The sequence below is a fragment of the Rosa chinensis genome, chromosome 2 (assembly GCF_002994745.2).
Source record: "Rosa chinensis cultivar Old Blush chromosome 2, RchiOBHm-V2, whole genome shotgun sequence".
Classification (NCBI taxonomy): Eukaryota; Viridiplantae; Streptophyta; class Magnoliopsida; order Rosales; family Rosaceae; genus Rosa; species Rosa chinensis.
This window is the reverse complement of record NC_037089.1, coordinates 4,318,436-4,334,521: the sequence shown is the minus strand read 5'-3', so window position 1 is coordinate 4,334,521 and position 16,086 is coordinate 4,318,436. Positions and strand designations below refer to the sequence as shown.

Sequence of the window (16,086 nt, the reverse complement as noted above, 5' to 3'; positions counted from 1 at the left end):
AAAGATATGTTGACAGTGGGATTTGAACCCACGCCCTTTCGGACCAGAACCTTAATCTGGCGCCTTAGACCAACTCGGCCATATCAACATGTTGTTATATATTTCACGTGTCTGGCACTTGGCTTTGTGTACAGTAGATGGGTTATTTAAAAAATTAAAGATGTGCCTTATGCTCAAAAAAATACCTCATGTATCACGTGTCTGGCACTTGAATTTCACGTGTCTGGCACTTGAATTTCACGTGTCTTATGACTCAAAAAATTAAAGATGTGCCTTATGCTTAAAGATGTTTCTTTCCTTTTTTTATTTGAAATTCTTATAAAATTACAAAATTTAAGTTGCTAAAAACAAAAGATATGGAAAATTTTACAATGTGTTAACGTATGACATACATATAATTGCCTTAAAAGTGGTCAAATGAGTCATCAAAATACATATAATTGCCTTAAAAGTGGTCAAATGAGTCATCAAAATAGTAATATTAGTCCTCAAAGTAGTAACATGAGTCCTTAAAATGGTCACATTTGATTATTGATGTTTTGAGATATCGGAGAAAACTAAATTTTTAACCAAAACTCTATTAATTAGTTTGGATAATTGTACACATTTGTATTAATTAGTTTGGATAATCATACTCATGCATATAGTGTCACGCCCCCAAATCCAAGGCCAATATTGTACTGAAATATGGCTCGTGAATTTGTGACGTGAGTCAAAACAAATAAAATTTTCTTCTTGAATAAATCAACAGGAAGTAAAAGAAATTATATACATGTTTGAATAGTACTTTTATTAGAAAACAAATATCGGTAATATATTTACAAAACCAAAGTTAAGCAAAATTCGAATCAGTACAGGTATTCACTAGAAATAGTAGTAGAAAAATATTATTTTATTTAGTATGTTCATCCCGTTTCCCCGAGCATCTACTTAATACCTGAAAACAAGAAGGTATAGCTTCATGAGCAACACAAGCCCAGTAAGTACACAACTTACATTCTTATATTAATGTGTCTTATAAGAAATCAAAACTGAACAACCAATTAAAATGTACCAAGAACCATTTATATGTTCATACAAAATTCTTAAATATGTATATATATACACACAATACATACACACACATATATACAAATATATTCATTCGTGTGAATGGTTTGGTAATAAATCACATAGTCACATCTTCTTATCAAACCAACAAATATTGTAGTATTAATATGTGAAATAACATTAAAGCAATACATGCTTGATTCTCTTTTTACTCACACCATCACATATTAAAAATATATCATAGATAGATATTTGATCAAAATAACATAAGTACACTTCTCTTTTTAGTGAATTTTCAGATTAACTGGTAACAAATCACAAATCCACGTGTTAGGGTCCGACGTACTATACCCAAAACACGGGATCACAAATCCACATACTAGGGTCCGACGTACTATACCCAAAGCATGGGACAACCACGAAGCATAACCACGAAGCACCAAAACACATTTACCAGTAATTCACTTAAGTACGGGGTTGTTGTAATCACCCGGCTTCACAATTGTATTTTTCAGACATAATCAAATTCACAACATACAATCTTTATAAATTATAGATCGTAATATATGTATATGTACACACACATATAGATACATATACTTAGGAATAATCTCATATGAAAACATGTATAACATAATTATATATCACAATTAAATAAATTCACTAGCAAACAACATAATTAAAAAGAAGCTCGTACATAATTGAAATCAAGTAAAATAGGTAATAATAAAGCACAAGCATTAAATAACTATAAACAATTTAACAAAATTAAATTATAGTTAGTATAAACATTAAAAAGAAGCTTATACATAATTGAAATCAAGTAAAATAGGTAATAATAAATCACAAGCATTAAATAAGTAACTATAAACAATTTAACAAAATTATATTATAGTTAGTATTTCAGTCCTTATGTCCAAATCCATTGAAGTTCATTAACCATGTTCATGTTTCTCCGATTAGAGTCATCAAACTTCAAAATATGTTATATTGTCCATCACAAGTCCGAATTAGTCAAATGAGTACACCATTTCAAAGGGTTTTTCACAAGGAATCCAATGGAATAAGTCATGTAGTCCAAATCAGAATGATATAGTCCAGAAATGGTGAAGAACCATAACAGTGCAGAAACCGATATTTTTGATACTGTCCTTTGATATCTAAGTCTTTACGTACAGTGTAAAATTACCATTATTTCTCAAACTTTCCAGATCACAAGTAGAGGTCCTAAGCTTCAAATTGATATAAAGTTTGTAGAAAATGGATAAGAAATGAGGGAGATATGAATTTTTGAAGTTGTGATGGCTGTATGAGATTTCCAGCAAGTTTAAAAGTTGAAAACTTTAATTAGTCATAACTTCTTCATTTCTTAGCCTTTTTTAGTGATTCAAAAGCCTAAATTGAAGAACTTTTGATGAGAAATTTAATACTATAATTAGTTTTAACAAAACAGATTTTGTTATATACGAAAATACTGGTTTGTAGCAAACAGATCATTTTCCATCTCATCATTGATTATGTAGTTTGATAAATCTTAAAGACAAAAGAATATAGGAATGTATTCATGTACTTACTTAAGAAACTCAGGGGTGAGGTGAAGATTTTGGTCTTGAATTCAAGCTTGGACTTCTTTAAGAAAAACAAAGGGAGCTTCTAAAGAGAAGAAAGGATGAAGGATTTGTGTGGGAACTTGAGTTTTCTCTACAACTAAGGAGGCTTCAAATCAGTTTTGCACTTGATTTTTAAGCTTGTAGGAAATATGATAGAGATCATGTGTTTATATAGGCTAGAATTAAGCATAAAATAAGTAAGTGACTAATTATTATAAGGTGAGTGACTAATTACTATTTAGATTAAATGATTAAAAGGTAAGATAAAATATAAAAAAAGTAATAAAAGAAAGAAAGCATAAATCCACTTGCTAAATATATATATATATATATAGATATATATTTATATGTGTGTATATATATATATATGTATGTATGTAACACACACATATCCATATGCACATTTACCCAAATTAATAAGTAAAGAACTTTAGTGCTTTCTTAAGGTAAAAAAAATTACAATAATTAGTACTAAAATGACATGCATCAAAAAAATATAACATAGATGAGAGTGTTGAGCTCAATAACAAACATTTTTCGAATATAGTTAATAATATAGTGTTCTATAGTTGACACTAATTTTCGGGTTATTACATATAGTCATTTATAAGATACAATACTAGCAATGGTATCTGCACTGACTAGTTTTAAAGATTCACCTGTTAAGCTGTGATTTTTTAGTCATATTTTTGTCATTGCAACAATAAGTATTATGAAATGTTATCAATGACAACAACATCGTTTGCGTTTAGTTCAACAATAAATCAATTTGTTAATATTGAATACATATATTTAGGACTATAATAATATTAATGTATAATTATTTCTAAAATAGTATCATGTGATTCAAACTAAATTGAATGATACATACAATTATATCACTCATCATTAGTGGAGATCACACACATTGTTCATCCAAAAAACATTGCCTAATACGTCAAGTTCTTATCTTGTATTTTCTGGTTTCATTCATTCCTAAGATACAAGATCTTATCTTCAATTTGAAATCAAAAACTGGTCAAACATGTGAAGTTCAGGAATGTTTCGTTGGCATACCAATATAGAAACCATGTTACCGACAAATTACAAACCACAAATTCAAATTCAATTTTTCCCTCCCTCTTTTTCCTGTCCTCTACCAATTATGAAAAAAAAAAAAAACTTTGTCCCCAAAGCGTGACATGTTTCCACTTCTAGACAACCCCAACATTTTAATAATGACAGCGTGACCCGTGTGGCCGTGTCCTCGCTTTACTGGGCTCCACGTTGTAAAAGTCCCCACAATCTACGCCCTCTACAACCCACAGACCACGGCTAACAATGCACCCGCGAAACACCTAATCCCACCGCCCACTAAACGACGTGTAGGCCATGAAACCCCGCCCGAGACATTCAACCATATTAGAAAAGCAACACGTGTCCCCCGCCACTCACAGTCGTCGCGTGTACCTCACGCGCCGGTATTTTTCTACTCCTTTAGAGCTACTGTACTGAATGTACTCTAGTACTGTGCCATTCTCGGTGACCAAAAAAAGCCCCTCTCTCTTTTTCAAAGCTTCAAAACAATCCCAAAGACTCACACTGTAAAGCAAAAGTTTGAGACCCAAAAAAAAAAAAAATCCTCCAACCACCACAAACCTTCAGAAGCTCTCTCTCTCTCTCTCTCTCTGAGCTAATACGGCGCTCCGGTGAGAGATGAATGCGGTGGGGAGACAGATGTCGCGATCCAATTCGGCGATGCAGCACCAGCGGCAGTACTCGGAGACCTTCTTCTCCGACGCGTCGTCGAAATGGCTCCAATCCTCCGGCCTATCACAGGTGACATTTGCGACGGTCGTCGTTTTTGATTTTGAGCTGAAAATTTTGGAATCGGTTGTTCTGAGTTTGGTTGATTGCAGGATTTTGAGCTGTACGGGTCGAGATTGAACCGGAATAATCAGAGGAGCGGGAATGAGCGGTCGCCAGAGGCATCGGCGACTCCGATTGTGTCGCGGTCGTCGAGCATGAGAAGGCTCGGCGATGATCGAGTTGAGTTTAGCCCTGGATTGCTTGATCTGCATTCCTTTGATACCGAGCTCTTACCTGAGGTTTGGATTTTTTTATATATTTAATTTCCCTGATCAGAAATTTAATTTCAGTAATTGCATGTTTCTTGAGTAAAAAATAAATAAATAAATAAATCAAGAAAGATGGATAAATGAGGCTTGGCATTGCTTATATGAAAGCATCAATACGGACAATACCTGATATTAGAATTGATAGAGATATCGAACTCTGTGGTATACAATTTGCTGATGTTATGTCACTTGTGTGTATGGTAAAGTCGTAAAGATTAGAATTTTTTTTTTCCATTTGCTCATGTTGTGTGTTTTTATGTATGCCATTGCTAGATGCATGTTCGTGGTAAAAGTTTCGATGACTCTGATCCATTTGTGTCGACCAACAAACTTACAAGCAGATCACGAGGTCTGCCTGAGAATAATCTTCTCAAGAGTGTGTCGATAGATAAAGAAAGGGCCAACAGTGTTGCCAAGATCAAAGTTGTGGTATGTGTCACTCTCACTCTCTGGTACCATTTAAATGGTGCGCTCATTTGATTTAGTATTGTGTGGCAAATGCGAGCTTTTTGGCATGAGTAGTTGAACATTGCAATGGAGTGGTGGTAATGATTTCTTATGCAGGTGCGCAAGAGGCCACTAAATAAAAAGGAAATTGCGAAGAAAGAGGAAGACATCATTACAATAGAACCAAATTCTAATGCTCTCACGGTTCATGAAACAAAACTTAAGGTGAGCTCCTGGTGCACCGAGTCTGTAGGTGTAGTTGTTTTTCTCAGTCCTGTTATGTGTGCGTGCTTGCAAGCATTCATCTGTTGTCGTGTGAGAGGTGAGAGACTGAACATAATGAATTAATACCTCGACTCCTCCCACAGGCCTTGTGCCGATGTCTAGCAAACCAAAATTATACCCATGTGTAGAAAGTTGGGCAATTCTAGCTGAACTTATCTTGAGAAACTGTAAATGGAAAGTTATGTAGTTTCTGAATGCCTATCTTACCGTAAATAAACTGTTACATTGGAGCTTACTCAGCTTAGTACTTTGGCATCTCTCGAAAAGAAAAAAAAGAAAAAAAAAATCCCTGGTTGAGCTGTGACTTAGGAAGTTAGGAGTTTTTTTAGTCTAATTCACAATCCTCTGCAGGTTGACTTAACAGCATATGAGGAGAAGCATGAATTTGTTTTTGATGCCGTTCTGGATGAAGATGTTTCAAATGATGAAGTGAGTTAATTAGATACTTTGATTTCACTTTACTGTTTCCATTGATTGGTTTTACTATATCTTTGACTATTGGTGGTTAGGTATACTTTGAAAGTGTGGAACCCATAGTTCCGCTGATTTTCCAACGAACAAAAGCAACTTGCTTTGCATATGGGCAAACAGGTAAGTATTATCCCCTTTCCAAAACATAGTACTTATCACTTTATTGCAACACATCCGTTGCTACTCATTTAAGTTGCACTTTTTTCTTTCTTTCTTTCTTTTGGAGTTGTTCATACTTACTGTTATTTTATAAGAAGGTGATTGGTTCAATCCAGTTCCTGAAGGACATTCCTTTGGTTTCAAATCATTGTGTTCTTGTCCACATTGGAAATATTTTAAGAAATCATTATACAAGTTCCTTTTAATGAGTTTAGGTTTCAAACTTTTCTTTCAAACTTTATTCTCTAATCTCTATTGGCTTAGTCAGTCAAGACCTTTTCTTCTTCTCTTGAAAGCATTCCAAATCAGAATGGTTTCTGTTTCTCGCTTCTAATTGTTTTTTTTTTTTAATTGTTTTTTTAAATTATTTTTTTATTTTGTACGTACACCTGATTTAATCTTATTTTACTTTGTCAGGTAGTGGAAAGACTTATACCATGCAACCGCTGCCCATTAAAGCAGCCCAAGATATCTTAAGACTAATGCTGAATTCCTATCGAAACCAAGGCTTTCAGTTATTCGTGAGTTTCTTCGAGATATATGGAGGAAAACTTTTTGATCTCCTAAATGATCGGAAGTAAGTTCTTTCATCCTCATAAGCAATAAAAGATTCAGCATCAGGTTGATATCCTGAAAGATTTCCACTTTTGCAGGAAACTTTTCATGAGGGAGGATGGTAAACAGCAAGTGTGTATCGTTGGGTTGCAAGAGTACAGGGTGTCAAATGTTGAGACAGTCAAGGAGTTGATTGAGAAGGGAAATTCCACAAGAAGTACTGGTACAACTGGTGCAAATGAAGAATCTTCCCGATCACATGCGATACTTCAGCTTTGTATCAAGAGATCAGCGGATGGAAATGAATCAAAGCCTGCCAGACTTGTAGGAAAGCTGTCTTTCATAGACCTTGCTGGAAGTGAACGCGGTGCAGATACAACAGATAATGATAAACAAACAAGGTGGGGATTTTCTGGGTGTATTTCTAAACAATAAGAATGGTCTTATAGCAAATAGCATCATCCCATGCATTCTTAGGGTTAATGAGTCAGTTGGTTCTCCTAGGAGAGATCTCCAGCGTTCTTGAGACTCAACCTTGTGCATTTATATTGACTATGTGTGTTGCAGGAGATAATAATTTACTTTTGTTCTTGCAGAATGGAAGGTGCTGAAATTAATAAAAGCTTACTTGCTCTAAAAGAATGCATTAGAGCTCTGGACAACGACCAAGGTCACATTCCTTTCAGAGGGAGTAAACTCACCGAAGTTCTTAGAGATTCATTTGTAGGCGACTCACGCACAGTTATGATATCATGCATTTCACCAAGCACAGGATCATGTGAACACACTCTTAACACACTAAGATATGCTGACAGGTATTCTCTTTTAAAATAAAAGAAGCGGTGAAATGTATTCTATCCTTGTGTAGTTTATTACATATTTCATGAATTTGCCACTTTCAGGGTGAAGAGTTTGTCGAAAGGGAGCAGCTCCAGAAAGCAACAACTATCTTCATCTTCAAACCTTAGAGAGTCAACAGCATTGCCTTTGTCTTCATCTTTATCAACTGATACAACCTCTGAGGATAACACGCTATCTGTTCCTCAAGAAAAGAGCAGCTTTGGTTGGTCCAAACAGATTGACCGAGAACCCTCCCCCCAGTACGTTGTGAATCGCGTACCCAGTGGGAGGGCAGAAGGACGTTTGCCTGCATCTGTATATTCAGATTCTTACAAGGATCAGATAGGTGGTCAAAGTACCAGAGGCGAAGATGACTTTGACTACTCTGATCAGATTTATGAGAAAGAGAGACCATCGTGGCCAAATAGTAAGAAGGTACAAAGCTACCAGACATCAGCTGTGGAGGAAAAGAGAAAGACTGGCAGTCAGGTGAAATGGAGGGATCAGCCTGATTCTGAGGCTATCAACTCTAATTCCGATGATGATCTAATTGCTGTATTGCAGGTAAGAAATAAGATTTCAAATATTGAGTTTAGTACAAATCATTGAATTACTAAGTATGTTGTGATATAATGACTTTTAGGAAGAGGATGACCTTGTGACCGCTCACCGAAGACAAGTAGAGCAGACAATAGATATTGTTAGGGAGGTCAGCAACAATCTCTTTTCTGCTTAGTTTTATTTACTATTATGTTTAAATATGGTTTAACTGGGATTAGTTATGCAGGAGATGAATTTGCTGGTTGAAGCAGATCAACCAGGCAATCGACTTGATGATTATATCTTCAAATTGGATGCAATACTCTCTCAGAAGGCCGAAGGAATTCAACAACTGCAGACACAGCTGGCTCAATTCCAGAAGCATCTAAATGAGCACAATGTCTTGGTATCATCTTCAAGTAATTGATATAATCTGGGAGAAAGAGAAGTCAAAATTGGCATGAAGATTTCCTGAAGTAGTTGATATGATGTTTCATCGTTTTCCTTGCTTGAGGTCTGGTTCTTCTTATTTAGTAACTCCATTAATCTACTTTGCCCATCTCTAGTGACCTTTGAGTTACAGGAATCTTGCAAATACTAACTTAGTTTGTGTTCTGCTGCAGTGTGCTTATACAGAAAACTCCTCGTTCGAGTCACTAAACTGCTATAAAGTATGTAAACCCCTATCTCAAAACGCCCGTTTGGGGTAGACGGCTAAATCTTGTTTCTTTATCTGTTAAACATTTTTCTCAAGTCTTCTGAATTGTAATCTATGAGCTATGAGAACAATACGCTCGTGTGTGCTTATGTCCATATTTTGTAAAGGTCTGTGTAGCTGTGTAATTTTATCCAGTATTGATATCCCTTGTATCGGTTCCCTTATTTATATATTCTACTATCAAAACTCTACATCTTTCCTTGCTGCAATGGTGGCAATACTCCTTTGATCATAATGACGATATCAAAATCGCGAAATGGATGTCTCTTCTATCTTCTTGTAAGTCGGCTTAAAACAGTATACAGTACTACTTTTTTCTTTATTAGATTGTAATCTTTGTGTTCCAAGCATGATGAAAGCATACCTGATATCACTATCATCTCCTTTATCTGAAGATCTTGGATCCTTTTAGAACATTTTGAAACTTCCTTTATCTTCTTTTCTTAGATATTGTGAGACTGTTATGATTACGAACCAGCTAACTTAGCTAATAAGTTTTTCGCTAAAGACAAGTATGGAATACGAAGTCAATTTATAGTAAAACATGATTAAGGCGGTTGTGTAGAAGTTGATAGTTTTCAAAATTGAACGCTAGAAGGTGATTTCATTGGTGGGTTTTCTAATTTTTAATATTGTGGTTGTTTTGGAGTTGTTGTTTGACAAATTGATATAAAAACTGTATTATATAAATAAATCGACCGATCAAGAAAAACGAACCAATCATATTTTTGACCAAAAAACAAAGCGCCAACCAATCATAATTATTAGAAACCAGCTTTGGTTATACTTGGTAAGGTTTCTATAAAGGGGTAATTCCCGCATACCCAAAAATCCTTGGTATTTTTCCCAACTGCCCAACACTTTGGTATTTCACTATTTGACAAAAGTCAAAGACTAACAGGGATAGTTTTAACAAACAAATGCCATCTGTATCCTATGTTGACCTTAGATTCTTCTACCGTTCTATTCAGTCAAAAGGAAACAACAAAAAACATTAAAACAAAAACAAGACTAGCCTTCAACATGCCACATTTCGCCTAACGACTTCCTGTCTAAACGGCTACTCACAGGGCGGAATCACTGCTGCTTGTCCTAATTTTTCTGTGATTCTTTTGGCTGAACAGTAAAGCTTTAGAACTTTAGCTTTCCATGGGATGCATGCATTCGAATGTTCAAACTTTGACATAGTAAACTATGCATGATAAAGATGATTACAAAATGTAAAGATAATGACATAAACATTTTATAAATTAAAGAAGTGGGTGAACATCCATCTGAATTTATTTATTCAAATATACATATAAAACTTTAAACAATCAGAGCCTCATTCTCAGGTAAACAGCAAAAGCTGTTTAGCTATCCATAAGAATGAGACCAGTTACTTACTTGTAATGGAAGCTCACTACTTTACACCTAGATAGGAAGGGAAGCACACTGCTATTCTACTACTTTTATTATCAGAGGAGTTTTTCTGATCTAATTTTCGAATGCCTTCTAAGAGAAGCTGAAGCTCCTTATATAGGGAGCGGAACTCAAACTAGAATTCAAAATACAAAAATGTACAGGACAACTCCGTGACTTCTGCTTTTCGTAGTGCTCCTGCTGGTGGAGGTCGGTCAGGGAAAAGCAAAAGGAAAAAGTGAAATGTTTTTCACTTAACCTTTTCTTTTTGAAAAGGAAAAAGCAAAAGTAGCTTTAGAAAAGTCTAAAGTTCTACAGTTGCTATTTTGGTGCTGATTCTTCACCTGTAGCTTCACATGTTCTCGTCCGTTTCAGAATGGTGGCCAAAGACAAAGGAGTTGTTGTCTGTCTGGGCCATGCGAGTTGTTGTTGCATTATCCTCGACGTCTGTATCAACATACATCTTGTAGTGGTTGTCATTTTCAAGCTTTTCCACCCAACGCATGCATGCCATTGTCGAGTCTATCTCTTTTCTGGTTAGAGATAGGAATATATCGCTGCTGACTACGTCAGGATGATCGTAAGCAGTGATAATTGTCTTTTCTCCTGCTGCCAGGAATGTGTTGTTGATGTCTTCAGAGATGATCTTTTTGATGTAGTCAAGAGCCATGGCCTTCATCCAGGGAATGCTAGAATTTGGTTGGCCGTTGTATGCTACACAGGCTGGTTGAAGATATCTTCTTTGAATAATTCTCACATAATGATATGGAGGAATATATTCAACTTCACCATCTGTCTTCTGGATCCATTCAGGAGGTGTGGATCTGAACTTCAGACGAAGCATACAGTTGTCTTTTCTGATGTTCTTGACCGTGTTGACAATAATAGGCGGCAAGCCTCTCAGATCATCATTAGTTTTAGTCCATAAATTATGGACAAAACCATTTTCAACAAGCCATAGCTTGTGTTCTTGAGGATGTTCACTCTGAACATTTACCAGGTATCTTCCAACATATGGTCCTGAGACAATAAAGAGGGTTGGAGGAACTAGGTTTTCAGGATTGTGCCTTCCTATCAGATCATGGAATTCATACCAATCTGATTCATTGAGTGCTATGATAGGGACCCTAGCACTTTCTGGACTTTCAAGGAAGGATAGTTTTTCTTTCCTTACAGCACTCTGCTGTGTATGAAGCTCTTCACCTTGTGGTCTACCATTCTCGTAGAGTTCTTCAGCTAATGCAAACAGAGCTGGGAACATTAATCCACTGCTTCTTTCTTGAAAGGCAAATAAGAGATTGTCCAGGATTGCCTTCTGGTGATACGCTAGTCTCCTGCCAGTTCTGAACACAGGAGTATCAAAAGTTCTTAATTCGTAATTAAAAACATTTATAACTCCACTAGGAGTTGGTCTGCTTTTTGGCAAAGCAGCAGCCGTCAACGGTCTTGATGTGCCTTTACCGTCTGCCGTTTGAGACGGGCTAGCCAATCCTTTACCCTGGGATTGATCAGTTGAGGCCAAGCCTTTTGAGCTTAGCAGAAACCTTTTAAGGATTTTCTCCTTGGTTTCTTTTGGATCTTCTTCAGATTCCTGTTCTTTCCCAGTCCTTCTGCTTCTGGGATTACGACCTTCGTCGTCTTCTCTTTGGCTGAACATTGCCAGTTCTCTGGTCAATGCGTCTGGAAGATAGTTCTTGTTTCCTGCAATTAATTCAACAGTATAATCATATTGGTTAAGAAACAATTGCCAGTTGGCTAATCTTCCTCTATCAGCAGCTTTGTCAAGTTTAAAATTTTTAAAATTCTTTACTCTAGCACAATCGGTGCGGACAGTAAAGGTTTTTCCCAGATAAGCTGGAGAATTTAAAATTGTTTTCTTGACAGCTAAAATCTCTTTTTCCCCTGTGGGATAATTCAGTTCTGTAGGGCTGAACTTGCCACTACAAAATTTGCAGATCTTTTCAATGTTAGTTCCAGGCGCTCTCGCCAGAACAACACCGGACCAGTAATTATCACTCGCATCTGTCTGGAGGATAATTTCATCATTCTCTTCTGGTTGTTGAAGAGGAGGGAGGTTCTTGCAGAGGTTTTTTATCTGCTTCACGATCTTTTCATCGTCTTCTGTGAAGTTCCATTTCCTTTTGGAACTTGTCTTGGGAGATAACATTGCTGTTAACCCTGAGATTCTAGGGATGAAATCTCTCCCATAATTTATGACACCAAGGAATCTCTCTAGACTCTTAGCATCAGGAATTTTGTCTGGGAACTTCCAGATCTTTTCAAGGATGTGAGGTTGGAGATTTATGACTCCATTCTTGATGTTTATTCCTAGGAAATCAACTTCATCGAGGATAAAGAAGATTTTCTTCTCACCTAGGATAATTCCATGCTGGACTATCAGCTTTGCTACCTCGTGGAGGTGCTTCATGTGTTCTTCTCTGTTTTTGGAGAAGACCAGGATGTCATCTATGTAGACGACGCAGAACTCCGCTACATGCTTGAAGATGTTGTCCATCTTTCTTTGAAAGATTGAGGGAGCTTGCTTGAGACCAAAAGGCATTACTAGCCACTCGTAATGACCTTGTGGTGTTCCAAATGCAGTGAGAGATACACTCTCAGGATGCATCTTGACCTGCCAGAAACCCGACTTTGCATCGAATTTCGAAAAGACTTTAGCTCCTCTGAGCTGGTTGATCAGGACTCTGACTTGAGCGATCTGATATCCGTCTTTGACAGTCTTCTTATTGACATCTCTATAGTCAATAACCATTCTAGCTTTTCCTCTTAGATTCTCTGCATGATTTCTCACGTAGAATGCTGGAGCATGATGAGGGCTAGTGGAAGGTTGAATTAATCTCTTCTTCAGGAGATCTTCAATATCACTTCTGAATTCTTTTTGATCTTTCTCTTTGTACTGAGGAATGGCTTTGACATGGCAGATAGCATTCATGTCATGCAATCTCAATTCACAGACCACTGGGTCTTTTTCCCAAAACTTCTGAGGATTTGTGTCCACATTCTGCTCGAGTAGTTTCTTGATTTTGTCAAGAGTGGGAGTTTGTTGAGACTCAAGCTTGTTCTGAAAGTGCTTGAGGTTGTGCTCGTGGATGAAACTAGCTTCTTCATCTTCACTAGCTTCTTCTTCTTCTTCTGAAGATTCTTCAACAAGCAGTTCTTCTTGTTGTTTGATTTGGAGTATGGGTTGAAATTTGGGTTTGTAGGGGGTAAGATCACCACTATTCTGTTGCGATCTCTGATACTGAGTAGTAAAACCGGGACCGGTCACACTGAATGCATGTGGGAGGCGGTCAGCCCAGAACACCCGTTCTCCTTTTCTGAAGCCTATCGCTTCTTCATCCTGAATGAATCTTTGTTGGAGAATAAAATCATTGCCCAACAAGAAATCAGATCCTTGGCCTTCAGATTGCCAAACATTCTGGATGATAAATGTTCCTCCACCAATGGTGATATGAACATTTTTTGCTACTTTCTTCATGGTGAGATGGCTTCCATCGAATGTAACACCAGTAGCTGACTTTTTCTTGTCTTCGTTCCAGAGTTCTTCTGGAATTGCAAATCTCTTTGCAACAGTAAAACCTGATCCATTATCTACAAAAGCATGTAGATGATATTTCCTGTGATCAGGGAACTTGAGTCCGATCTCTATGTAGTTGCTGTATCTACTTGTAGAGACGGCTTTCGATTGGTGAGGCTCATTTTCTTGAGCTTGTTCCGTTGGAATGAATGGTTTACATTCTTCTGGAACATTTTCCTGAGTGGGTGATTTGTCATCATCATCCCAATCTGTAGGAGTTATCTTCTTGCTGTCTGGATTACTGAACCAGGGGGGAGGATCATATCTGACTTTGTAATCAAACTTGCCGGAAGGTTGGCCAAGTAGATCCCATGTATCAGTATCCGCAGCTATCTCTTGTCTTTCTAAGAGATGGATATTTTCTGGTATTTCAACCAGTTCAATATCTTCATCGATTGTTTCTTCACCGATGATTTCTTCCTTTATTTCTGAGGAAGATGGTTGTTCCATAGTCGTTTCTTGGACTACAGTTGCTGCAACATTCTTTGTTTGTTCCATGGTTTCCTGGAACAGAGTTTCAACTTCTTTCGCTTTTTTCTCAGCGAAATACTCTTCATATTCTTGCTCAACCCATTGGCTGACAAGACCATTCTTGGTTTTTCTTCTTGCTTCAGCTATGAAGCATTCTTTGTGATACGTCTTTTTAGACTCTTCACAGAACATAGGGAGACCATTCTTCTCGTGACATAAGCAGTAGTCACAGACGAATGAACCAGGGTTCACCTGATAAGAAGACATGAAGGATTCTGTCTTGCTTTCTTCCCAGTTTTTGACTTTTAAAACGTTCATTTGTCTGGATTCGAAGTACTCTACTTCAGAATCTATCTCAGACTCTTCTGATGAACTTTCTTCTTCTTCAGACCAGGCAGAATAGACTGACCTGTCGTCATCTTCATCATCAGAATAGGCTATTTCGTAGCCTTTCATGTTTGCTACCTCTACTATTTGCTCATATTCTTCAAAGAGAGCTTTAGTAGATCTGTTACCCTTTTCCGGGCATTCATTGGCATAGTGCCCTTCAGCTTTACACAACCAACATCTGCAAGCTTTCTTGCTAGGTTGTTTATGCTGCTGAGTATTCTTCTTTTTCTTGAAGAATTTCTTTTTTAGATCTTCATCCTGTTGCTTCTTGTAATTGGAGCTTTTCTTGAATCTCCAATTCTTTCTCTGATTACTCTTTTTGAATTTTTTCGAGTAATATTCTTTTTTCTTCTTTCTGTGGAATTTGGATTCATGACATCCCCAGTTTGTGGGCATATCCAGTATTCCGTAACAGAAATTTTCAACTCCTTTGAGTTGCTTCTTAGCCATCTTAGCTCTAAGATTGGCTTTGCATTGCTCCTTCAGTAGTTGCCGGATTCTGTCGGCAATTCCTCCAACTGAAAATCTTTCAATTGGTTTTTCAGCTATGCTTTCTCTCACAGCTGTTCTCCATGGTTCAGGGAGCTTTCTGTGCAACAGATTAACTAGATCAGTATTCTCTAGTTCACCAATTGTACAGTAATATTCCTGAAATTCATTCAGGTATTCTTCGAAATATCTCATGTCACAGATCTTGAGAGCATAGATATTCGACTTTGCCGTTTCTTTGGCTTTCTCACTCAGATTTGAGAGATCTCCACAGAATTGATCGTACAGGGGTACTGCAAAATCATACGGAGACTTTGAATTTTTTATCTCTTCAAGCCAGTCTCTTCCTCTGGTAGTTTCCTTGAAAGATAGGTAGTACTTTTTTGCTACTCCAGTGAGAGTAGTTTCATAGTACACCTGCAAATCTGGTGCTTCAAATTTTCCAAGGGTCAGTGCAGAAGCCATCATCAGGCTATCTACCCATTGGTCAATGGTTTTTCTTTTGTCTAGACTCTTGTCTAGATTCAACCAGATGCCATAGTTCGTGATCGGGACTCTTGGCAGATTGTCCTCGGGGACGAATCTTTGAGAATTTCTTTCTCCTTTTTTACCCGTGGGGGCTTTCTGAACTGGGAGTTTCATTTCCCTTGTTTCTTTTTTTATGAAAGTTCTGGAGCTTCCTCCTTCTTCCATTTCAACATCTTGGTAAGGAAAGACTTTTCTTGTCTTTCTGCATTTGAATTCTTTCATTTCCTCGATTAGTTTTTCTAATCGTTCAGGACTTTCACAATTCTCAGCTTCTTTGTAAAGATCATAGAGCTTCTCAGCTCTGAGCATATGGACTGGTCTGCATAGATCAGCTTCCAGATCTTCTTCTGATATTGGTTCTTCAATAGTGGGTTTTGTACCACTGACACCGGCTTCTCTGGTGCTGTAGCTTCTTCTCAG

The 16,086-nt window shown here is 37.1% G+C and overlaps 1 protein-coding gene and 1 non-coding gene across 2 annotated transcripts; one reads left to right on the top strand and one right to left on the bottom strand.

Moving 5' to 3' along the window:
- Positions 1 to 7: 7 nt before the first annotated feature.
- Positions 8 to 88, bottom strand: TRNAL-AAG. The gene has a single exon. It is a non-coding gene; the product is annotated as a tRNA-Leu (tRNA).
- A 4,116-nt stretch (positions 89 to 4,204) lies between these two features.
- Positions 4,205 to 8,983, top strand: LOC112187232 (kinesin-like protein KIN-13B). Its single transcript, XM_024325931.2, has 13 exons — positions 4,205 to 4,478; positions 4,559 to 4,747; positions 5,051 to 5,206; positions 5,342 to 5,449; positions 5,861 to 5,938; positions 6,019 to 6,100; positions 6,557 to 6,716; positions 6,793 to 7,095; positions 7,291 to 7,509; positions 7,597 to 8,098; positions 8,178 to 8,243; positions 8,322 to 8,588; positions 8,698 to 8,983. Exons 1-12 carry the CDS (start codon positions 4,356 to 4,358, stop codon positions 8,499 to 8,501), a joined length of 2,166 nt encoding a protein of 721 aa, XP_024181699.1. The 5' UTR covers positions 4,205 to 4,355; the 3' UTR covers positions 8,502 to 8,588; positions 8,698 to 8,983.
- The last annotated feature ends 7,103 nt before the right edge of the window (positions 8,984 to 16,086 follow it).